The sequence below is a fragment of the Rhineura floridana genome, chromosome 5 (genome assembly GCF_030035675.1).
Source record: "Rhineura floridana isolate rRhiFlo1 chromosome 5, rRhiFlo1.hap2, whole genome shotgun sequence".
Classification (NCBI taxonomy): Eukaryota; Metazoa; Chordata; class Lepidosauria; order Squamata; family Rhineuridae; genus Rhineura; species Rhineura floridana.
This window is the reverse complement of record NC_084484.1, coordinates 18,279,656-18,306,577: the sequence shown is the minus strand read 5'-3', so window position 1 is coordinate 18,306,577 and position 26,922 is coordinate 18,279,656. Positions and strand designations below refer to the sequence as shown.

Sequence of the window (26,922 nt, the reverse complement as noted above, 5' to 3'; positions counted from 1 at the left end):
GTGCTAGAATTTTGCCCAATTTGGATTTGGTACTGAATTTTCTGTTTAAGTCACTTATTCTCTGTTGTTGCCAATAAGATTTTTATGTAGCAATTTTCTACTACTATTTTTGGATCTGCCTCTAAAATAAAGATATTAACAATGATAATTTTATCAATATTTACTTTAATTTATTAATATCAATTTTTCATTTCAAAATATCAATATTTCCTTCAAAATTATTGATATCCCCTTTAAAATATTTATATTAATATCAATATTTTTTGTGAGGGGAAAAAAACAGATCAGTAAAAGCAGTGGCTAGCTGACAGAGAATGAACTCAAATCTATACCAGCCTGTTCGGTCTACAGAATGCTTTTGAACCAGCACTGGAACCCATCCCTAAGTGCTACAGTCTATTCTGTCACCTCAAAATTCTACCTTCTCAAAAAGCCATGTTTTACGTTGGTACCAGAAGCAGATGATTGTGAGTGTAAGAGATCCCTTTGTATGGCAGGTTTTTTATATATGTATTATGTGGTGTAATATTCATGGAACTGAGTAGTCTAAAAAAGCTGTGACTTTTTTGTTTTTTGCAGAAATCTCATTTGCTGAAAATATGGTCCCTCTTGACTCTATGATTTGGATCCAGAGATCCTGGTTAAGGAAGTGGGGAGACTATTTTTGCCAGTCCCACCTCCCACTGCAGGCCCAGGTGTAACTGAAAACTTTTCTGGAGAGTTGGAAGACTCTCTGGAAAAGTGTAGGAGATAGTGCAGAGGGGGAAGAGGAAATCGGTGACAATCTCTTCCCGTGATTTGTCCTCCACCCTTTCACACACAGAGCAACTCTGGATCCAACCCAACCCCACAACGAACTACTTCAGACATTTGTAATGGGCTAGTTACACTTGGAAAACATGTGGGTTAGTTTTACTTGGAACTGAACTGGAAAGTGAAAATGTATAATATTTATTGACAGAACATAGATAGGATGAGGCAGGAGACTGAAGGTGCATGTGAAATCTTTTATTGAATCATAAGCCAAACTACTCCATTGTTTCCCCCCCTCTGTTTATTATTGGACCATAGTAAAAGCAGAGCTTGGCAAAGTTACTTTTTTAAACTACAGCTCCCATCAGCCCCAGCCAGCGTGGCCACTGGATTGGGCTGATGGGAGTTGTAGTTCAAAAAAGTAACTTTTCCAAGCTCTGAGTAAAAGTTATCATGTTGTGCTGTTTCTCCCTTGTACGGTTGAATGTTCCCCATTGTTGAACTGATACATCCAGTTTGTAAAGGAATAAGTGAACTTTTAGTGAACTTTTGAGAATACTGCTATTATACTAAATGGAACTTCTATGTCTACAGGCAGTTTACCTCCTAAACAACAGGGAAGGGTTTCCTGGAAGCATTTGGCCACTGTGTAGGAAACAGAATGCTAGACTGCATGGACCTTTCCTCCAATCTGGCAGGGCCCTCCTTATGTTCTTAAGCCTGTAATGCAGAACCTTGTTCATCACACACACACACACATTCAGGAAGTGAGCAGGACTTTTGCACTGGGAGCTCATGGGAGGATTATATCTAAATTGGTTATAGCAGGACCTTTGGGGTTCCCATTGTGGCCAGTGACACCCTACCTCTCTCCACACACATTCTTGGACATTCCTTCTGGTTTATAAGCCAATGTGCTCAGTTGAATAAAGGGCTGAAATCAGTAATAGCTGACACTGCGTTCCATTTCTCACCATTTTCTTTCAGTTGGCAACACAAAGGACAAGGGAGGTGGAGAGTTAAGATTGCGGGTGAGGAACCAACATCCCACTGGCTAGATGTGGCTTGTGGGGCTTTCCCATCTAGCCCATAGCATCCTCTCTTTGTCCAACTCCCATGCAGCAGTGAGGCTTGAAAAAGAACCTCCTACTGGAGCCAAAAGGAGGCTTTCTTCAAGCCTCATTCCTGTGCAAAGAGTATTTTCTGAGTGTTAGGGTTGCTGCTGGGGAGAGAAGAGTTAATTCTCCCCTCTCTTTGGACTATGACTGCCCCTTCCAAAAAGTGTTCTTCATGCAACAATTAGGCTTGGGGAAAGTCTTCTATTGGCTCTATGCCTAAGGCTGTGGGCACACTAGTCGCTTCAAAAGCAGCAAGATTCTGCCCTCGGCTAGACACACCTCCCTTCCCCACTGCTGCCTTCAGATCTTTCAGGACCACCCACAGCAAAGTGCTGGGCCAATCACTGTCTCTGCCTGAGCCTACAGTAAAATGTTTCCATTGGCCAAACTTGGAGGGGCAACAGGCTGATCCACCAATCAGTTGCAAAATCTGTCTGAAGCTCAATTTTTAAAAATGCGCTCTAACTGATCCAACCAGAGTTTAGAGTAAAAAGCAGCAGCGTTTGATTAGTGTTGTGTGCCCCAATTTTTTTAAAAAAACAGAGGTGGAACCTGCACAACAGCAAGTGTGTCTGAGCACTAATTGTAGCACGGAGGATGTTTTCAGGAGGGAAGGTTTAAACTGTGCCTCCCCATGAGCTGTGGTGCCCATAAAAATGGCAATTAGGCTTGAAAACGGTCTTATATTGGTGTTGATGTAAAGCTGTTTAGAAATGTAATTGCTGAAGATCACCTCTGATTTCAGGGGTGGGGAAAAAGTGAACGCCTGCACATATGTATGTGTAGTGTGTTCTGCACATGTGTGTGTTGTGTATGCTGTTTGTGTGTATATATGTAGGCATGCATATGAGTAAGTACGTATGTGTGTAGTGTAGGGTTGCCAGGTCTCCAGTTTTTGCCTGGGGACTCTGGATTTTGGGGGTCCTCTCCAGGCCTTAATCTCCAGACTCTCAGCGTTAATATTTCTTAAAAATAAGCTTCTAGGTGGTCTGGTTCACGAGATATACACCAAAACATCAGCCGCCACCCCCACAACTTCTGTGAAATGATCTCTTAGCTGGCTGCTCTAACCCTGCCCTTTCAGGATTGTAGCCAATAAGTGAAGTCAGGATTGTGATTGACAAGGAGTTTCTTGGCCTCCAGGTAGTACCTAAACCCCGTTGCAAAACCAGAAAATTGTTGTTTTTTCCTGCTTATTTGAAAATCTCATAAATGGAGTAAGTATATAACTTTCAGTTTTTCTCTCTCTTATGTGCAGGAATCAAACAAGTTTAAATTTTCCTGGGCTGTTAAAGAGGGCAGGGTTTTGAAAACCTTCCCAATATGAAGCTTTAATCCAATACTCACTTTTCTCGGAGTAAAGCTGCAATGCTAATCCTACATTCCTGGAGTAAACCCCATTGAATTCGATAGGACTTACTTTTGAGTAGACATGGTTAGGGTTGTGCTGTAAATTAATGGGACTTTTGAGTGAACATAGCAAAGAATTGTGTTCATGTTGTAAATCTTTCTCTTCCCCTCCAATCCTATTTTTTAAAACAATTAGGCAGGGTTTACTTAGGTATCACAGTTTTTATTAGCTAGGAAACTAATACTGATTTTTTAAAAAAATGTTCTGCAATGACCAACTGGTTTGACAATAAACTATTACATGGAGTGTATGTATTATTACTTCTGGAGTGTGTGTGTGTGTGTGTGTGTGTGTGTGTGTGTGTGTGTGTGTGTGTGTGTGTGTGAGAGAGAGTCTTTCCAACAACGCTTTGAGTTGGGTCGGTGATTGGAGTCCAATTAAGCTCACAGTAAAAAATAAATCCCTTTAAACCATAAAAACAAGTATAAACAGTTGAATTAAGTTCCTTATCACTTGAGGTTGCTGTTCTCTGCACTCTTCCCTGTTTGAGTAAGCCCCATTGAATACATTGGGACTTGCTTCTGAGTAAACAAACATAGGATTGCACTATACATATCTTTACAGGTTGTGTAAATAATAAACATCTTTGACAGTCATGCTTATATAAATATTTCTTCATACTGTGTCCCCATAAGTCTTTGACTTCACACTATGGTTGTAGATGATTATTTCCTGTACATTTTAAGTATGCCATTCTTCCTTGGAGTGGTCATGGTTCCCTTTCATCCTGAGGGGCAGATAGAGAGATAGTGAGTAGCCCATGATCACTCAGTAAACTTTATAGCTCATTTCCATTTTGAAAAAAAAATAATTAAAATGATTTACATGCAGGCAAGGTCTATGAAGTAGATATGCACAATACATTTAAAGCACACCCAACTCATATTTAAAGTGCATAACTTCCCCTAAAGAATCCTGGGAAGTGTAGTTTTTCACTCACAGTTATAGTTCTCACCATAGTTCTTAACAAACTACACACCCCATGATTCTGTGGCGGGATTCATGTGCTTCAAATATGTGTTGAACGTGCTTTCAATGAATGGTGTGGATCTGCCCTAGGCATGATGTGCATTCATTGGTGAATTGAAAAGAACAATTTAAAAAGATACTTTTTTAAACAGGAGAAGGGTTGTAGCTCAGTAGTAGGGCATATGCTTTGCATACAAAGGTGCAAAATTCCATTTCTGGAAAAGACTATTGCCTGGAATCCAGGAGAGCCAACGGTAGTCAATGTCATCAGTACTAAACTAGATGGTACCAAATGGCCTGAGTTAGTATAAGGCAGATTCCTTTGTTCCTCAAAATGGAAAGAGACCCAGGGGCCACAGTGAGTCCAAAATTTGTTTATGTATTTTATTTACAACATTTATATACCCTTTATTATAAAAAATCTCAAAGCAGTTTACAGAGGGAATTAAAACAATAAAATTATTGGCAAAAATAGTTAAAGACAGGTATTTAAAAACATTCTAAATAATAAAACCAACAATGAGTTAAAAACAGATAAGATATCAGAGCTAAGATACTATGTGCTGATAAGGTCTCACTCATGTCAGCAATCGTGCCACAGCATTCTGCACTATCTGCAGCCCTCAGGTCATGTTGTGCTGCATGGGGATTTCTGTGATGTTGGCTGACTGGCTGCCAGGAATTGTTTAGCATTGGTTTTTGGTTATGAATCCTGACTGGTTGTGGGATGCTGAGTTTTCTGCCTTACTCATAGGAATCTTCTTGTGGTTGGTATGGTATTGCATTTAGGAAATCATCACTGTCTTTTGTTTTTCTTTTCTATTTGCATTTCATTTATCTTTAACCTCACTCACTTACTTAGAAGCAACAATAGTGGTTCCATGCACTCAGCTCAACCCCCTTCAACCCACTGATGATGTACCTTGTTGGTTGCATGACAGTTTGTTTCTTGCCCAATAATTAAGTTTTTTAATCTTTTATACTGTATGTTTTTTAATATGTGGTCTGTGACCATAATAAAATGACTCATTCATTCACCCAATAATGGTAAAAAAGAATTAACATATTTGGAAGTGTAGCTGCAATTTTTGTTCCCAAACTGCTGCCTGTGAAGGTAGACCAAACCATGTATGTTTTCTCTCTGTCATTTATTACTCACTGGGTTGGCTGTCAAAGTGAGTTTATAACACCCCACAAGGTAGACAGAAAAGGGTAGAGAATCTTCTTACTTTTACTCATTTCTCAAGTGTCAAATCTGTAAAGACGTTTGGAGCAGCCATGTTAAAAGGTTGGGTCAGGGCATTCCAAGCAGGGGTTGCCAACCGTGCTTGGATATGGATATCTTTGCAGAGGATCTCCAGTCAAGCTTTACCAACAGCACAATCCAAACTATATCTACTCATAAGTAAGTCCTGTTGAGTTCAATGGGGCTTAGTCCCTTAGTGTGTTTTGAATTGCAGCCTTCAGGGGCATCCATCTTTACTCCTGAGTACTTCCATCTAACATCTCCACAACACTAGGCTTTCTTCCTACAATGGCCTTCTGGTGACTGGCCTGGCCTGAGGGCACTTAAACTCTTCTTGCCAGAAGCAAGTAGGCTAGATTAAATATTCCCTCCCCAGGATCCATCTTTTAGCTAAGATCTCTATCTTAATTTCCAATCAGAGAAATGTTTTTGTTTGAATTGTATGCTTCAAGCAACTGGGATGATGCTTAATATATCATGCGTAATGACAACACTCGGGCCCACCCCCTGTCATCATTTGGGCCCACCCCATGACATCTCTCAGGCCTGTCTTTATGACTTCACTAGGGCCCACACCCAAAATCTCAGGGGTTGGGATACTTCTGATCTGGCAACCCTAGTGCAGTGTGTTTTGTCTATGAGTATCTGTGTGTGGTGTGCCAGCTCTGGCCACACACAGTTTTGTTTGGGCCAACTCACCACTCACGCACAGGCTCCAAAAGGTTAGCTACAAGGGAAAAATATTCTCCCTGTTTTAGATACATGGAATGTAGTATAGAGCTTGGTACCTACAATAAGCACAAGTGGTGAAAGGCATAGCATGTGTGGCAGTTCTCTGTGGCCAGCAGGAAAAGAGATTTGGATGACTGGGATGTAGTTTAGGGTGAGAAAATTTATTTGGGACTCCTTTGGCTTGTGGTATAAAGAAGACAGTTTAGGTGATAGACAATTGAGAGCTGCAGGTAGGTGGTCCCGTCTTGAGGAATTATCACTGGGATGCAGCATTAGGGCTGTTGAACTGATTTTTGGGGAGAGGGTTAAAATTGGTGGCTCACTGGAAATAGATGAAAAGGGGCATATTTAGAAGTCAACCTATCACCTTCCACACCACTGAAACTTATGCTATTTTTAAAGTGAAAAATTTGAGGTGTGGCCCCTAAACATACGCCTTTGCTGGATAAGCACTTTGGTTCTTCCAACTATTTCAGTTTTTATAAAGGGTTATTTGTTGAATAGTAGCTAAACTACATCAGCAGAGAATATTATTCATATTCACAATTTAGTGAACAGTTAGTAATGTTTACACATAAAATGCAAAGTTAATTGCTGTTGTACGGAACTGTTGTTGCCATTTTCCAGGTTAATTATTGATTTATAATGCCACAATAAGAATAAGAGTTCTCAGTAGTGCATTTTCTTTAAAAAAGTTATCTTCTTCAAAGAATGGATTTGCTCTCTTACATTACATTTGTGACTTGATTATTAAGAAACACACTTACAATGGGTCTTAGACTATAAATCTTGGTATTGTTTAAAAAACAAAAAAGGACTAGGCCTGAACCATTAGCTTCAAATAATGGAGGTGAAGACCGTGCTCATGAATCACTTGTACAGCAGACTGCAGTTAACTAAAGTGTGACTTCTAATGTTTTTATCTTGATATGGATTGTGATACAGATTGTCCCTATTTAATTCCTTAGGATAACTTTTTGTTAGAGACAGGGGAGAAATTGGAGTCAGTTTGCATTTAATGCCAATCTATCAGATTTGCACCTTCTGAAACAATATGAGACCCAAAACAGTCATCCTTCAAAATTTGCACTTACCCAAATTTTGGGATGCAGTTCTCCATCCAACCTATGTTTTTTAAAAATGCATATATTAGGGCAGCCTTTCCCAACCTTTGGGTTCCTAGATGTTGCTGGACCACAATTCCCATCATTCCCGACTATTTGCCGTGCTGGCTGGGGCTGAAGGGAGTTGTAGTCCAACAACATTTGGGGACCCAAAGGCTGAGAAAGGCTGTATTAGGGGAGAGTGTCAATTAAAATAAATATGTTAGTGCAAATAACATACAAAATGCATTATATTAGGACAAATTGCTTGAAAAATGTGTACCTGAGTCAAAACTGCATACAAAAATGTGTTTATTAGAAGAAATTCACACTAAAATGCTGAATAATTTTCATGAGGATTTTTTTAAAAGCAATTGCAAGTTCAGAGTACTGAATTTAAGACTTGAAAAGGAGAAATGGAGAGAACTGCAAATGTTGGAAGATTCAGGACAGACAAAAGGAAGTACTTCTTTACTCAGCGCATAGTTAAACTATGGAATTTGCTCCCACAAGACGCAGTAATGGCCACCAGCTTGGATGGCTTTAAAAGAAGATTAGACAAATTCATGGAGGACAGGGCTATCAATGGCTACTAGCCGTGATGGCTATGCTGTGCCACCCTAGTCAGAGGCAGCATGCTTCTGAAAACCAGTTGCTGGAAGCCTCAAGAGGGGAGAGTGTTCTTGCACTCGGGTTCTGCTTGTGGGCTTCCCCCCAGGCACCTGGTTGGCCACTGTGAGAACGGGATGCTGGACTAGGTGGGCCACTGGCCTGATCCAGCAGGCTCTTCTTATGTTCTTATCTTCTTATGTTCCTTCCATCCCTACTCTTCGTTAATTTCCACCCCCCAAGGAAATCAAAGAGATAAATGCTTTGGTTTATACTCTGCTCATCTTGACTCCATGTCAGAATCAGAGAAGAGTAAGACTGTATGGAATGTGAACAAAATCTGTTCATGTGGCATCAGGGTATGAAGTGTGGTCCGAGAGAGATGGAGTAGGGCTGTGCCTCCTCCGCTACTTCCTGACTTAGCACACTGCACCAGCCCTTCCCTATCTGCAAAGAAGAAGATTGTGTACATACAGGAAACTTGTGTGAGTGGAGTTCCCAACTCTGTAAGAGCCTTTGTGTGATGGCTTTTCATTTGTAGATATACGTGATCAATACGGAGGTGATGGGAGTAGGATCAGCAAAGCATATAATATATGAATGTGGTGTCCTGGAGGCACAGCCCTGCTCTCTCCCCCATGTGTTTGTCCTATACATGGAGGAACATCTGCTTAAGGCAAGGGAGTCTAAGGCATGCACATATACACAGTAACAAACAACAGAACAGGAGAAGCATTGTTAAAATGTTATTATGGAAAATACAAAGTAAAAAAGCTGACCAGATGTATGCTCACCATGCAGAAAAGCACAAAATAGTATTATTTATTGATAAATATAGGTGAGCATGCATACAATAACCCAGAGTACCAATCACAATGGCCTGGTTCACACATCATTTTAAATCATGCTGGTGCATGCTGGTGAGATCACAGCTGCTTCACTCATCCCCTGCTGCCACATTACCAGGAGCTAAGCCATAGTTTGCCTTAGCATTGCGACCAAACCTGGGCTCATGGTTTCTTTCTCTCAAACAAACCATGAGCTGCAATCAAATTATAACTATGGTTCACCAGCTTAAAAAGGTAAAGGTGTCCCTGCACTTGTAGTCCGAGTCGTTTCCAACTCTTAGGGTGACGTCTTGCGACGTTTACTAGGCAGACCGTATATATGGGGTGGGATTGCCAGTTCCTTCCCCGGCCTTTCTTTACCCCCCAGCGTATGCTGGGTACTCATTTTACCGACCATGGATGGATGGAAGGCTGAGTGGACCTCAACCCCTGTTACCGGAGATTCGACTTCCTCCTTCCGTTGGAATCGAACTCCGGCCGTGAGCAGAGCTTCGGCTGCGTTACCGCCACTTACCACTCTGCGCCACGCCAGCTTAATCAATGTTTAAAATAAATAAGTGTTCTATTTATAGTAATTAAAGAATTACACAACAATTAAAAAATAAGAAGAAAGTAGGGACAAGTTATACTAATCACAAATATTTTTCATGACCCCTATTTGTACTTATCTATTTAGATTTATAGTCTCTTCCCCCCCCCCAAATGCAGGAGTGGCTAACATCTTTGGATGCATCCATGCCAACTTTATGCTTAATGGTTTACACAGACCCAATTTATATGTTAAGTAGAGTCCACTTTCCTGTGGCTGCAAGCAATATAGGAATGTATAAATGAGGAAATCTCATGGGAGAGGCCAATCATGTGGGAAGATCCCACCTTAGTACTACTACTGGTGGTGGTCCTGATTGATGGACAGAAGATGGCTCTGAGTTTCTCATAGGATTCGTCTGTTTCATGTGATATCCTCACTGCATTGCTAGAGCAATGTGGAATGCAACCACAGGGAATTGGTATCTGCTATAGCAGCTTTCTTGGGTCCCTAGCTGTTGGACTACAACTCCCGAAACCTCTGACCATTGGCTAAGTTGGCTGGAGATGTTGGGAATTGTAGTCCAACAACATCTGGGTCGAAGAACTAATGCAAATGTTTGAACTGAGTTTTATCTTATGTGCCACTTTTTATTCAATAAAGATGCAAAACACACACAGAGACACACACTCCCCAACGGGTGTGTATTCAAAGAAATCCATATTTGGATTTGTTCCTCAATGGATTGCCCCCTTAAACACAAATGGGATAAGTTAAGCACTTTAGGTAGTTGGTGTGGGGTCTTCCTTAGCCTGATTCATACATTACTGGGCTGCCGTGCTATGGTGGAAGGGCATATGTATGTCCCTTTTTTCTACCACATACTCCGATGACATGCAGCACAAGGACTCTGAGTGTACAACAATGGCTTAGTTCATGTCATTTCTCCTCCTCAAGGGACAAAAAAGGATAGTAAAATATAATGGTCACATCCACACCATGCTTTCAAACCACATGGCTCCCCACAAAGATCCCTGGGAATTGTAGTTTACCCCTCACAGATCACAAATTCCCAGCATCCTTACCAAACTGCAGTTCCCAGGATTCTTTGGGGAAACATGCTGTGTGGCTGTGACCAATGTAAAACAGGTCATCATGTATTATAGGATGGGCATAATGAAGCGGAGGGAGACACAGCCACCTATACAAAGTGACTCAGAAACCCAGTAACTGCATATGGACTGGACTTTAATGTGGGCTGTGCCAGACATTGGGGGAATTATCTTAAGGTGCAGTAAAAGTGACAAATTGTTTTATTCAAATATTACTTGCTTTTTAGGCACTGAATTTTGGAGATATGCCGAAGTACTTGTGGGAGATTTGGGTACCTGACAAACCATGGGTGGTAAGATATCAGAACTGTTTAAAAAAACATTTTTTTTCTTTAACATCAAGTATTGTGGGCCCATCCTCCCATTGAGATCAATGCTCAAGGGAGTTCCATTCACCAACATAATCTGTTTCACCAATGTAATGCATAATGTCTTTAGAAAATCATTTGATTTCTGGAACCAAGCCTCTATTTTCCATCAAATCATACAAGTATAAAATAGAATAATAGACCACACACACTACAACACTGAAATAATATTGTCAGATTTGGCCTGGTTTGCACATCATGTTAAACCATTGTTAACTATGGCTTAATGTGAATAAGCAAGCAGCATGGTGGTGCACACTACTCAAAAGTCCCCAGTTTGCACATCTCCCACTCCTTTTGGAATGCCGAGGAGAAACATTATGTGTGAACCAATGTTCATGGTTCGTTCCTCCCAAATAAGTCACAAGTGGTTAGTCCTGAACAGAGAGAAACAAACCATGAGTGGTGGTTCACAGAAAGCCAAAGGAAGTAGTGGAGGAGGGGCACAGCTGGGACTTTTGAACAGTGTGCAGTAGCACTCTGCTTTTCCATATTAAACCATAGTTTAATTTTAACTATGGGTGTGTTATTCAATGCTATGCCTACTCAGAGTAAACCCATTGAGGTTAATAGACATAACTTACTTGGGTTCATTCATTTCAATGTGTTTACTCTGAGTAGGACTTCATTTAATACAACCATGGGATTTAATATGATGTGCTGATTTGGTCATTATGAGGTTGAAAGCACTATTGCAAGCAGTAGCTGTTCAGAAAGTACATAGTCCGGAAGGGGGGTATTTTTCAACATGCAGGGATACTTTGATCTCAGTGTAGTTTTAAACAAGCAATATGCATTTTTAGGTAGTCCAGTCCTGTGGAACTGTACTGCATGCCCATGTGAATGATAGAATCAGATCTTATTGCAGTGATTGAGTCAATTATGGTTCCTGCTTATCTGAAGATATCATGTATCTCTTTAATAAACGTGGTGAATGAAGAATATGACCCTTTCACTTATGTTTTATGATGCCACTGTGTAAGTCTCTGATGTCAGTAGGACCCCTCTGGTAGGGCCAGGTCAAGGCCACAGTACCTGAATCTAAACCTGTCAGATCAGTAGCTTTAGCTAGAAACTGGAGAAAACTGGAGTGAAATGTTTTCTAAATGCATAAATGAGGGTTTGTTTCATCTGAATGAGGGTGCTCTACAGTTCCAAGAGATTTGGAAGGCAAATTAAAACTTGCTTATTACTGTCTACTTTAGGATATACTGTTATTAGGGTGGTCACATATGCATTGCCCCCCAAAAAAGAAAAAAGAAATGTATCACCCAAAAAGAGGACAAAAGAAGACAAAGATTTGCATAGAAATTGCATTTGTTGATTTCTATGTATAGATGCAATTTTAGAAATGATTACTATAATTTAAGCCGAAGTGCGATGCATCTCACCATGTGGGGAAGACTGCTCCACTATGTGTGCATACTGTATCCTTGCTCAGTCTGCTGCCCAGGTGCTAATTGTTGATGGGCAACTTCATCCCCCCCCCAGCATTTTCTCCTTAAGGTTCTTTATGTTCAGGCTGGATTTGGACGAGACAGCCTTTCAAATGGAAGACTGTCTTCTGTAAAGTAGGCAACATCTGATATAGCAGTTACACATTTTTACATAATAAAATCTTTCCATTATCGACAGCAAATTCACACAAAGCACTCACTTTTTTGGGGGGGGGGGTAGGCAGAGGGCATAATCCAGCCAACAAAAGCACTTTTAAGCCCCATTAATTTTGATGGAGGAGATTTAAGCATATGCTTAATTCTTTCGTTGAAATCAATAGAACTTAAACTCTTCAGCCTTGACTGAATATTGCCATTATTTTTTTCATATTGTCACTTAACAAGGAAAATTGTCTTTGCTCTGATTTTGTTACTAGGAAATTAAACATGCAAATACAGCTTCCAATTATATCTCATCTGAAGCTCATCTTTCATGCAAGACTTTTTTTAAACAATTCTGTTATATACTTTATTGCTTACCTTTGAAATTATAATGTTTTACTGCAGAGTTTGATAGACTACACTTTTAAATAGTAACCATTTTATTGGCTACTAATAAATATATTGAGTTTTTAATCATTTATATATTAATGTTTCTGCAATGTACTGAAATGGCTTCAAAAGAAGTATGAAACATCAAATAAATAATCTTTGTCATGAAGAGCAAGAGTTTTAAAGTACAGTAAAGTTGACAGAGCTGAGAGCCAGTGTGGTGTAGTGGTTAGAGTGTTGGACTACGACCTGGGAAACCAGGGTTCGAATCCCCACACAGCCATGAGGCTCACTAGGTGACCTTGGGCCAGTCACTGCCTCTCAGCCTCAGAGGAAGGCAATGGTAAACCACCTGTGAATACCCCTTACCATGAGAACCCTATTCATAGGGTCTTCATAAGTCGTGATTGACTTGAAGGCTGTCTATTTCCATTTCAAAGTTGACAGAATGGTAATTTGGGTTCCCAAGCCTGCAGTGTTGTTAGCCTCAACTGCATGTGTACTCAGATGAAAGTCCCCCTTTGCACAGTTGCATTTACTCCCAAGTATGTATGGACATAGCTTCAGCTCAAACAGATTGTCCCAATGTATTTGGGTCACTTAAACACATTGAAGTCCTAGTGAAATCTATTCAGTGCACGTAACTGTGTCGGGATTCTGGTCTTGGTGTGTATTCTTGTTGTTTATAATATATGGGACACTTTGAGTGTTCTGTGGGCTTGCTCCTGGATGCAGAACAGGATACCTACAATATTTTTACTCAGCAGCACAGCTAATACGGATGCAAACGACATCCTGATGAGCATGCGCAAGCACATCACAGTACTCATTCAGGACCTATTGACTGGTTCGGTGTGCTTTTGTGTGTTTTGGGGGCATCAGTTGTGTGTGATTATTTTTGTATGTAGAGTTGGATGGGGAACTTGGTGTTTTTGAACTGTGAAGTTTTCATTGTATTCATGAGAGCAGATAGCTTATAAATATTACTAAAGGAGTAACTATTTCAAGCAGCTTAATAGAGCTAGCCTGGAAGTTTCTCCAATTATCCAAGTCTCATCATTAGATATAAATATTTTCTCCTAACGTCTGTTTTACTTTGACTTATGCTTGCCACAAAAGCAGCTGTTTAATTTGAATGTAATTTAGGCAACTAGGAGTGTACTAATTTGCTTTTCTGTTACTTTTAAAAAGTTAGGCCAGTTGTTAAAGCTACAAATGGAAGCAATTATATCGAAATTCAAATAGATTCAGTCAAACTAGGTGGTGTTCCGCTTTGTCCTGAAACGTCTCAGTAAAGGAAGCAGAGCAACAAGATGTGTTTTATATCTCAAGTTCATCTCTCCCTAATTAGTAGTGTTTAATGAACCATTCACCCCCTTGGTTCTCGCACCTCCCCTTGGGGATTTCCCAGCTGTTTTGCTCTCCTGTTGTAATTGAAATCAAACTTGTACCAACCTGTAATTGATAGTGAATTCAACCATTTTATGTTTGCCATGAGACAGATGTATGGTGTATGCTTGCAAAGTGGCATATGGACAAAAGAATGGCCTACTACAATGAGAGGAAACTTGATTTTGTGTCACCATTTGGTTGTTTATTCAAGGAACTGATGTACAGATAAGATTAGTATATATGCAGGTGCTCATATATACACAGTCAGTTACCTTGCATGTCACATAAACAGAGGTAAAAGGCAGCCATTGTCACCTGTATGTAGGCTGTAGCCTCAAGGGAAAGAAGGGGCGAGGAAGGAGAGAGAGGTCAGATAAGACAAGATTGGGCTAGTGTGTCACCTTGTTTCACTTGCCTACTTCAGCAAAGCCCCCAGAGACCTGCAAGGCTAGTGACCTGAACGCCCTCCTCTATGTCCGAATCTGACATATCCCAGCGGGAGCCTGCCCAGAATGCCAGAATGTCTCCATTCAAGGGTTGCCTTACCTCCGATTGTTATTTTTTATTATTTGCATATTCATCCATTCATTAAATATATATCCTACCTGTCTTTCCCAATGGACACTCAAGTCACCATTAAGTCCCCACTTTTCCTCTCCTATTAGCTAGCCTGATTCTGCCTTCCCAGCACTCTTGCATTGCTCCTTCTTCATGACAATCTCATGCGGTCTCCATTGTCCTTAACTGCAGGGCTATGTAGAAGACATATCCAGGGTGAGCAAACACACTGGGTGGCTTGAAGAGGCTGTGTCTTGAAGAGGCTGGATTGTGGCAACAGGCCCCATTTCCAACCTATATGCTATAGGTTCCATGCATATGTTCAGCTGAATGTATAGATCCCTGCCCCATGTGCATTCACTCACCGTAGGTATGTTGACTGAAGAGCACTTTTTAATAAGCTTTTTCTACAGCTCTTGTTTTCCTTAGCCTCCATACTTTTCTCAGGTCCCTGTCATCTCCCCTGTTTATCCTTGGGACTCAGTCTCCTCTTACCTGCCTTTCCCCCAAGTACTTCTGTCTTACACCTTTGTTTACATTGCCTTCATCCTCTAGCCTCTCTTTCTTTGGGCTTCCTATCCCCTCTCTTCTTCACCTGCTGGCAACTCCTTCCACTCTAATTTTCAGTCTACAGCTTACCCAACATCTTTCTGTCTGTAAGGCCTTTCAGAAGCTTTAATCCCAGCTAAATGGGAAGCTTTCACAACTTTCACAAGATAGGCTCTAAACATTTTGTTGTTGGCTACTTTGCTTCATGAGCAGTTGGAGGTCTTACGGACATTCCATCACATTGCAATAGTGCACCCAATCACTGCCAGGTCTCAGAAAATTCCTGAGCAATGGGAAAGCATAGATCAGTGGCACCCCATATTCTTCTTATGAAAAAGGTCACAAGTTCAATTTCTGACATCACCAGTTAAATGGATCTGGTAGCAGGTGATGGGAGAGGTCTGTGCTTGAACTCCCAGAGACATGCTGCCAGCTAGAGCGTGCAATACATGACTAGATAGGCAAATAATCTGACATGCTATAAGGTAGTTTCCCTTACATTACAGTGCATATCACATCACACCACAGACTTGCTGAACACAATTTGGAAACTTTGTAAGATCTACCTGTTGTTACAGTTGGCATTCAGGGTCATATTGGCAAACAGGGATAATGCTAACTATAATAAGGCCAAACTTTATGTTGGGATGGAGGGTTGTTGCTTTTATTACCTACCTAAAGGCTTCAGGATGGGGCAGGATATACATGTAAATTATGCTTGCTGCAGAATTTGTCACAGAGAGACAGAGAGACAGAGAGACAGAGCTGGTGCTCAAGAGGCCTTCCTGTTTTGCTTGCTTCTGGGACTACAGAAAAGGGAGTGGGAGTTTGGTCTTAAATAAAATAAAAACAAAGAAGATTTCATAGCAGTGTATTTTATGCATATAGAAATTGTGTATAAATTGACCACAAAAACTATCAAGCATACACTTGGTCATGTTATGGGTACATTTTGGTCCTGTTCCCTTCCCCCTTCCTTCAGGCAAATATTCATTCTTGGCAAAATATGCTGTTTTTAGAGACTATTATTTTATTTTGGGTCACATTTCCCATGTCTTCCAATCCAATATATAAATCAATGGATTGATGGACTGACTTGAGGTGAGTTGGGGGAAAAACCTCTAGGTAATTGAAGCAATTCTCCACCCCTTGACATGCCACATGTCAGCCCGCATTACTAAATTAATTTAGGATTTTGCCATTCACTGAATATATTCATAATTTTGTCTACAGTCGGTGAAGCTTTGTGGGCCTTTCCTGTATCCAGACAGGATGAATACAAAACAATGCTATCTGATTAAAAGAGGGGATCTCTTTAATTCTTATGGATGGGGTAACTTCATCCCACTTTAAAAATCATGTCTGTTACTTGGTATTTTGATTGAGTTTGGTTTGATATCTGTCATCTCTGCTTTAGAGCCTTTGGTGGTGATGGAAAGAGTTAATGTTCTCATAGACTTTTTCCAGCTTTGATTTCTGTGATCAGCAATAAAATATGTACATTTTTAACACTTACGTTACACATTTAAAGGCCCAGAATATTTGTAGTCATGATCCTTTAAAAAAGAGTGCATAAGATCAGAAATGTCAAAGAAAACTGTGAGTCGAGTGTCATGGCAAAAACTCTTGTGCACTCTTAAATTTGTGCTTGAAAGGAGCTCTGTATACTGTTCCCTTCTGAGTCAGCTTTGTCAGATACCAGCAACAGCTCAGGGTAGTAAAATCAAGCATTTGCTCCTTGGGCCTTGAGGCATAATTCGGGACATTAACTGTCATTCAGTGATACACCTCTTTTGCATTTTGGTTGTCTCCAGGGACAAAGGACTGGGAGCCCACTTGAAAAATGTGTACGTGTACGCTGTGTCTGCTATGTTGTTCCCCACAGGCAAAACAACCCCTACCTTACAGATCAATCTGTCTATCTATCCATCCAAACACTATTAAATACGGCATGCACTTTCACAAGGGAAATATGGATGATGATTCCTATTATGATTCATCCTGTTGTGCTCTAGAATATGTAGAAAGAAACCAGCAAATATCAAGAAAGATCTGTTGAAGGGCAATCAGCGAGGAACAGGGATAACCCAAGCAAGTCCTGAGGTGGAAAAATCCAAATTACATCCAGCCGCCAATAATAATATAAAAAAACTGACAGTTCCCTGCATGTAACGGTACCCCAAATCTGCTGTCTGAACTGGCCTTTATCACTTTGCCTAATAGTAGGGCTAGCTAGAGATTTGGATTAGGGATGGGAGAGAAATTCATTTCAGTTTACATTTAAAGACGAGCCTACCTAATTCACATTTTCTGAAACACTGTGAGAAGTGAAACAGCCATCCTTCAAAATTCTCACTTTTCTGACTTGCAGTGCAGTTCTCCAGCCATATACAAATATACTATATACAAATATCCATATACTTGGGTAAAGTGCCAATCCACTGATGCATATATCAATGAAAATAAGATACAAAAATGAAGTATTTTAGGGGACAGTGCTTTGCAAAAAATGTGTAAGCTGGGCAAAATTGGAAAGAAATGATTATATTAGGAGAAAGTCACATTGAAATGCTGATGTGTTTTTACGAGGGCTTTAAAAATATTGCAAACAGAGGTGGAGAACTGAATTTAAGACTGAGAAAATGAGAAACTGAAATTGACAGATTCACCTGTTTCTAATTTGGGCCAAGACAGAATACCCAAGATACAGCCATATCCCCAACTGTCTGTTTCAGATTCTCCTGAGTTGTGTGAAAGAATCAGGTAAGGTGTAGATTCCATAACATAACAGTACAAGGATTCCTTTATGGAAGACTAAACAATGGCCCACAGACTGGAAGTGTTCAATATATATCCCAATTCCAAAGAAAGGGGATCCCAGGGAATGCAGTAATTATCAAACTATTGCCTTAATATCCCATGCAAGTAAAGTAATGCTCAAGATTCTCTTACCATATATGGAGCGAGAAATGCCAGATGTCCAAGCTGGATTTAGAAAAGATCATATTGCAAACATATGTTGGAATGGACCAAGGCATTTCAGAAGAAAGCCATCCTGTGCTTTATAGATGACAGCAATGCCTTTGATTGTGTAGACCATGAAAAACTATGGAATGCTTTAAAAGAAATAGGGGTGCCACAGCATCTGATTGTCCAGATGTGCAACCTATACTCTGGACAAGAGGCTACTGTAAGGACAGAATATGGAGAAACCTATTGGTTCCCAATCAGAAAGGGTGTGAGACGGGTGTATTTTATCACCCTGTTTTCTTAATCTATATGCATAACATATCATACGGAAAGCGGGATTAGACCAAGATGAAAGAGGTGTGAAAATTGGAGGGGGAAATATCAATAGTGTAAGATATGCAGATGATACCAAACTCAGCTTGGAAAAGTTACTTTTTTAACCTACAACTCCCATCATCCCCAGCCAGCATGGCCACTGGATTGGGCTGATGGGAGTTGTAATTCAAAAAAGTAACTTTTCCAAGCTCTGACCAAACTACTAGCAGAAACCAGTAATGTTTTGAAATGAATGCTGATGAAAGTTAAAGAGGAAAGCACAAAATCGGGACTACAGCTGAATGTCAAGAAGACTAAAATAATGACAACAGAAGATTTATGTAACTTTAAAGCTGGCAGTGAGCACACTGAACTTGTCAAGGATTATCAATACCTTGGCACAGTCATTAACCAAAAGGGAGACAATAGTCAGGAAATCAGAAGAAGGCTAGGACTGGGGAGGGCAGCTATGAGGGAACTAGAAAAAGTCCTCAAATGCAAAGATGTGTCACTGAACACCAAAATCAGGATCATTCAGACCATGGTATTCCCAGTCTCTATGTATGGATGTGAAAGTTGGACAGTGAAAAAAGCATGGAGAGTTCTCTCAAATATATGTATGGTGTGAATGGGGCCTGGGAGTGGAAGGCACCTGACAGGCCAGAACACGTTTGCGGATTATGTTTAATAACACAAACAAGTGTAAAATAGGGTTAGAGTCATTGTACATAACCGGTGCCATGGAACCTTTATGGAAGAAACCATTAAATGATGAGTGCTGAGCCTTTTCTTCAAACCTCTAGAGAAACATAAAGTCAGACAGATTAGAACCCTATTTATAAATTACCGTGAAGGCAAGGACTTTGTGAGGCTAGGTTTGGGGTGTACATGCTGATGGGTCTCTCCCTCCATAGAGGAGTCCCTTCGTCTAGATGTGAACCCTGCTTACCTGACAGTGAATAGCAGTGCTTCAAGGACCACTCCAAACAGTGCCAATCTGATGCGTATAGTCTGGTTTGATTTCCCACAATGCCTCGGAGTGATGCTACATTGAGGACATTGTTGGAAATGAAAATGGTTGCTAACCCAAGCCATCTGGCACGTTTTGGAGCATCAATGGAGTAGAGCCAGAGCTCAGAAGGTGCCAAATGCAGGTTCTTGTCTTCTCTTTCCCCACAATCCCCTTCAGAGCATTTAGGTGGGGATCTGCATAGGGCAAAACCACATGCAGCTCTCTCTACACAACCAGGAACCTGCCTGTTCTAAGTTTCCCAGCTGCTCAGAGAGAGGACATTGTAAATATAGATGTTAGCCACCTTGAGTGCCACTCGTGTGCAGGGAATGATCTGTCAATTTTGGTTCTTCCAGTTTCTCATTTTTCCATGCTGTTCTCCACATATCTGCAGCAAATTTGCATTAAAAAAAAATCCTCAAGAAAATTCTTCAGCATTTCAGTGCATTTTTTGCAAGCAGTTTCTCCTAATGTAATGCATTCTTATATGTTATTTTCACCAATATATTTATTTTGTGCACACTTTCCCCTAATATATATATATACGTAATTGTGATTAACCAAACAGAGGTTTTTATTATATTAACAAAACGTTTCAGCTTCCGCCTTCATCAGCTGCTAACATACAAATGTTGTTACCAAGGTGGCAGTTATAGAGCTTTGAGGATGGAATGCTCAGAGGGGCTTCATTTGCAGAAGCTAAGTAGTGGTGGTACTGTCCTCCAGGTTCAGGCCATGTGGTGCCAATGTGTCCAGAGAGTAAATCCAAAAGTTCTCCCCTTTAGTCAATGCTGCTGGATCTGCTGGCATCTCTATCACTGTAATGGAAAAGTCCAAGAGGCTGTGACCCTTGATGTTAAAATGCTTTGCAACTGGTTGCTCTACTTTTTTTGTCAAGATTGCCGACTTGTGGTTCCTGAAGCATGTGCGTAGGTCAGTTGTGGTCTTTCCTACATATTGTATATGACATCCTGGTCTTTTGCACTCGATGATGTAAACTATATTGCAGGACCTGCAGGTGATGTTCTGTTTGATGTAATATCTCCTGCCTGTCCTAGTGCTTGTAAAAGTGGCTGTCTCCCTGAGGTACACACAGGTGATACAGCGTTTGGAGTGACAAGGATGAGACCCTGGACTGGTGATAGGTAGCTTAAGCACAGCTCTCACCAACAGTCTTCGCAAATTAGGAGGTTAGCGAAATGCTATAACAGGAGGCCTGCTGATGGCTCTAGTAAGATGTTCAGAGTTTGCCAGCAATGGGTAGCTCTCCCTGATTGCTCGGTGATAGTTAGGAGATGCTGGATGGAAATCTACCACAAACGGAATCCGTTGCTCTCTGCTCTTTGACACCTCAGTATGATGGAGGAGGTTTTCTCTGGACAGAATGGAGGCTCGGTGGATGTTGCAATTGATAATATGTGGAGAATATCCTCTTCGAAGAAGGTGTTCTTTAAGTTCACTGATCCTTCTCTGGTATTTATCTTCAGTGTTGCAAATAAGTTTGATTCTCAGAGCTAAGCTATACACAATGTTCTTCTTTATATGCCTAGGATGGCAGGATTTCCAGTTTAAATAGGTGTGGACATCAGTGGGTTTGCTGTAGAGATCAGTGGCTATTTTGTTGTTTTCGATGGTGAGAAAGACATCCAGAAAAGGGATGTGCGGATTGTCATTTGTACTATTAAATGTAAACTTAATAGAGGGATGGATAGAGTTGATGTAATTTTTAAATTGTTCCAAACTCTCTTTACCATTCTTCCAGACCATAAAGATGTCGTCAATGTATCGCCACCATATAAGTGGTTTGTTGATGGCCTTTTTGAGGATCTCCTGTTCCAGTTTACCCATAAAGAGATTTGCATATGATGGAGCCATGCGAGTCCCCATAGCTGTCCCTTGCAGTTGCAGGTAGTGTTCTCCATTGAATGTAAAGTTGTTATAAGTCAGGACTAGCGTAGCTAAAGTTGTGAGAACCTCTGTTGGAGGATTATTCATATCTCTGGTGTTAAGGAACTCATTTAAAGCCTGAATCCCATCATTATGTGGTATATTGGTGTAAAGAGATGTGACATGTAAAGTAGCTAGTATAGTATTGTTGTGGAATTGATACTGCTTTTTTAAAGAATTTTAAGCAAGAAGTCCTTGGTGTCTTTGATATATGATGGGAGGTTTTGCACCATGTTTTGTAAATTTAAGTCAATGTACAGAGAAATCCTTTCAGTAGCTGTGTTGTTACCTGAGACAATTGGGCGACCAGGATTGTTGGCTTTGTGGATTTTAGGCAGCATGTAAAACCTTCCAGGGGTGGGATTTGGATTAACAAGGAGATCAGCAGTTTCCTCTTTAAGAAGTTTCCTACTTGTAAGGTTTTGTATAGATGTAATGATACTAGTATTGAGATCTGTGGTGATGTCTTTGTCAAGAAATCTATATGTTGTTTCATCCTTTAGTTGTCTTTGACCTTCTGCTATATAGTCTGTAGTGTTAAGTACCACAACAGCACCACCCTTATCTGCGGGCTTGATGACAACATCCCTTCTCATCTGAAGGTTCTTTAGGGCTATTCTTTCTTCTTTTGAAAGGTTGTCGTGAGTAGGAGTTGGTGTGTGGTTGTTGATGACTCTGTTTATTGATAAGAGAAAGGTTTCTAGGACTGGATTCCTGTTAATGTATATATATTTGAGAACTGCATCACAGAATTCAGATGAGTGCAATTTTCAAAGGATGGCACTGTTTTAATTCTCATATTGCTTTGGAAAGTGTGGATTTGATCAATTTGGCACAGAGTGGCACAGAGTGGTAAGCGGCGGTAACGCAGCCGAAGCTCTGCTCACGGCTGGAGTTCGATTCCAATGGAAGGAGGAAGTCGAATCTCCAGTAAAAGGGGTCGAGGCCCACTCAGCCTTCCATCCATCCATGGTCAGTAACATGAGTACCCGGCATATGCTGGGAAGTAAAGAAAGGCCGGCGAAGGAACTGGCAAACCCACCCCATATATATGGTCTGCCTAGTAAACATTGCAAGACGTCACCCTAAGAGTCGGAAACGACTTGCACTACAAGTGCGGGGACACCTTTACGTTTACCAACTGAATTGAATTTCTCCCCCATCCCTACCCATGGAAGAAAGATGCCGTATGAATTTTCTAATAAGGAAACAAATACACAGACTGTCAGATGAATGCCTGGGGGCCAGGAGTGGAGACACTGAGCAGAATCTTTGACCTTGTGCCCACACATTCATTGTAAGTGGCAGATAGGGCTAGAGATTCCAGGCTGGAAGACTGAGATGCAAGAGACTGGCGTGCTCAAATGGGGAGGGACTGCAGTACAACAAATACAATGAAAAGGGAAGTTGGTTCAACAGTCTATAACTTACGCTTGTGTTGGCAAAAAATTCCCCACCCCCACCAGAAAATCACTTGCCAACTAGAGAGAGGACTGTGTGTGCACATCATGAATTAAGTAAATATATTTTGTCTTAACAGTTGGTAAACATGTTACCAGACAATTTTATTTCTGGAAATTACTTGGAGCTGCTTACAGTAAACTGTCAGTTGCCACATCATCTCGGGCCTAGATCAAGCCTTTGGTCTTGCTCTATATACGATGTAGTTTATTGTGGCAAAATTATATTCAGGTAAATGTCCATACCTTAGGGAGTTCATCACTGTCTACTCCATTGTGCACGTGTGCAGCCTTACTATACAGGAGAAAAATCTGTACAAGAAACATTACTTCCTGTGCAGAGGAAATCATTGTATGTGAAGCAGTCCCTAGTGGAGCACAATTAATCCAATCATGTAATTTTTTCCCATTAGTCACAAAATCAAAGGTATTTATTTTCTGGACTAGTATACATATTAGGCTTGAGACATAACCTCATATATTAAAATTAATGGTATTTTAATAATTCAGAGTAAATGAAATGCCATGAAGGAACCCTGATGCTGATGTATTGTAGGAACCAGGCTAGGCTCAAAAATTGCAATATTATCCACTCAGTTTTAATGAAGTAGAACCACAAAAAAGCAGTAAAATGTATTGAGTATATTAAGGCTAAGTAGCTCTAATAATTGCAAGGCGTGTTTCTTACAACCTACAAGCAGCAATGATGAACTGTGTCCTTGCATGTATGTAATTATGAATGATTCATATACATTGAGAATCTGAGTATATATAGTAAATGCTCAGTGAGGGTATATTATATGCCTAGTCCCAAGACTCTCTCTCTCTGTGTGTGTGTGTGTACCATGTATTTTATGTTTCTAATTTACATGTTTATTTTTAATTCATACAGCAGGTAAAAATGAACTGACTACCATTAGTTTCCAAGCCAAGTTCACAGTGGTGGGCTTCAACTTGCCTGCAAGTTTCATTAATCTTCCAAGACCTTGCTCTGCGTCCCACCATCAGTGGTAGTATGTTTAGCAAGGAAGTGGAACATGACCCTTTGAACTGTGGCACCTTGACTATGCAACTCTCTCCCAAAAGAGATTAGAGTAGAATAAGTCTCATTCATGCGTCAAGGTGCACATATTCTGTCTGGCCTCTGAAGTATTTGAATTCCTACCTGCTTGTAGGTCTTTATTGGCCTGTTTTCATGCTCTCTAGATCCTTGATGGCCAAAAGACAGTATATATTTTATGTTTAATTAATTAATACAATTACAAAAAGAACCCACGGAACGTAGGTACAGGTCCTGTCAGATGAGAATGGGGATGGACCTCTGTTATTTTTCAGAGTGTACAAACCTCATAATACAACTTAGATCATGAAGCACCTTAGTCCCAATACTCCGCTCCAAATCAGCAAAGGCATCTTCCCAAAGAAAGATTCTCCACACAAGTAGCCTTGCTGCATGGTGATTAATATATGCAAAAGGATGGTGTAATCAGTCGAAAAAACCCATATGCAAAATACAGGACCGGCACACAGTAATACTTGCTGAGTCAAGAGACTGCATGTGCACCTGTCAAATGAAGGTTAGCACTAGCCCAGTGTTCCCAAACTCCCCCCCCCCAAACCACTTGAAAATTACTGATGGTGTTGGCGGAACCCTTAATGATTGTTCTGCGACTGTAATGTGCCGTGTTAGATGCTGTATGGTTTTTTTAATTGTGTTTTTACTGCTGCTTTCATTTCTTGTATTGTATTTTACTGTATTACAATTTGCGTTCCATCTAATTCAAACTGTAATGCAGTAGTATACAATGTAAGAAATCAATGAAGCAATAAAACAGAGTAAGATCAATATGAAAATTTAATGCGGCCATGCTGCGGACCACCTGAATTAAGCTCACGGACCACAGTTTGGGAACTCCTGCACTAGCCCTTTACTTACTGTATGTGAAGAGGGTAAGCATAGTGAGAGAGGTTGGGGGGGGGTCGCATGTTTACCCCCAGCGGCACAGTCAAACATCTGCTTCTACTCCCATGGCCTCCCACAGGTTAGAGCACATCTGCAGCGGGAAGCCTTCTGGAGGCATTCAGGCTTCCCACATCATTTAGAACCCTGTGAAGACAGGATTCTAAATTGTGCAGGGAGCCTCCACACATACAAAAGGCTTCCCTCTGCAGATGTTATATTCCAATATGGCAATGATGGGGGCAGAAGGAGCCAAGAGTCTTTGCAGGTAGCGCTAAATGAATGCCACCCTCTCCTCTCCATTCACCTGGCTTACCTTCCTCACGCGAGTCATGCTTGGAGGGGGCTACTCTTATATTGAACAGAATCTCTGGCTTCTTTGCTGGGTGGGGATAGTGAATTCTCTTGAGGAACTTCTAAGAAGCCAAAGGAGTTTACGATTAACACTATCTTATGTAGTTTGCACATATTTAATTATAATGTGCAAGCAGCATAACTAATACTTAAATTTTAAGTTAAAAATGTAACGTATTACTTTTTAAACTAAAATCTAGCCCAAGAGTGGCTCACTCACTTCTGCTCCTGAGAGCTGCTGTTTGATTGCATTTTATGGTGGTTTTAAGAGTTGTATTTTATATTTTTAATCATATGTGACCCACCCTGGGATCTTTGGGTGAAGGGAAAAATAAATTATATAATTGATGGTACTCCAGTTGTTGTGGGATTCCAATTCCCATCATTTCCAGCCGGCATGGCCAATGGTCAGGGATGATGGAGCTGTAGTCCAGCAATATCTGGAGGTCACAGGTTAGCCATCCCTGATCTGGGTAATCCTAAATTGTATGATTCATCTCTGAGTAGGGCAGTCACTGAATGTTATATAGCAGAGCATTTTGATTGATATTTTCTTGTGATAGGGGAGTGTCTTGCTTTGATAATATTGGAAATATGTTAAATAGTTGTTTTTCCAGTTAACAGATTCATGCTTCACCTTTCACTCCGGTCCATTCCAGAGTTAAAACATTATACACCAAAGGAAAAATGAACATGCTAGAACAAACTGGATCACTCAGAAACTAGCAGAACAATAAATAATAGAAATGTCCTCCTCACATTATTTTTAAAATAAGTTCAACCGTCATCTGCCAGAAAGTCAGTAGTAATAAAGCATGAGTAATTCCAAAGGGTGGGTGCCACTACTGAAAAAGACCCTGCTCCATGTCTAATTAGACCTCTGGCTAATGTCTGTGGCACTTGCAGAATGGTCTCAAGATGATCTGGGGATGTGTATGAATGTGAGGCAGGGAGAAGGGTGTTACAATTAAGAGAACTGTAAGACACAAAAAGGAAAGCAGAAATAGGTTGTTTCCTAACCAGCAGCAGATGCTAATGCCTCCAGTATTCTTGCTGCACCATGACAATCCGTAATGTAATGCTACAGTCATTATAAAACAATCCCAAGCAAAGCATACACAGATGCTCAATTTCTTCAAGACTTGTCTTCCTCCATAAGCACCCAGCTTCCTTCTTGCCAAACATTTCCATATCTGAATGAGCGCCATCTCTCCCCACTCATTACCTTAACAAATATTCAGCACTTTTGCCTATTATCTTTAACAAAACATTAATGTCAAGCACCAGTCTAATTTCTTCCTGCACCCTCATGTCATTAAAAACACAAGCATCCAAACTGCTTGAAACTATTAGGCTAACAAGCCGTTACCTCCTCCTCCCACTATATTGTCACAATGTCACTGAGGATTCTCAATATAAGCACAGAGTTTGAAATCTAGAATTAAAATAAAAACAATTCTAAATGGATCGCCATCTATTTGAAGGAGTCCTCATATAGTCTGGTTTAAAGATAATGAACCATCTCTAGAGATGGATTGTGGCTCAGAGGTAGAGCATCTATTTTGCTGCATGCACAAAGTCCCAGGATCAATCCCTGCCATCTCCAGGTAGGGCTGCAA

At 40.6% G+C, this 26,922-nt stretch overlaps 1 protein-coding gene across 1 annotated transcript in view; it reads left to right on the top strand.

Annotated features, from left to right (window-relative positions):
• Positions 1-26,922, top strand: part of LOC133386222 (protocadherin-9-like) — a 720,712-nt gene that overhangs the window by 16,321 nt on the left and 677,469 nt on the right. The window contains exon 2 of the mRNA XM_061629963.1: positions 10,658-10,723. Within this exon, the coding sequence (XP_061485947.1) occupies positions 10,658-10,723 (66 nt within the window). The remainder of the gene's footprint in view (positions 1-10,657; positions 10,724-26,922) is intronic.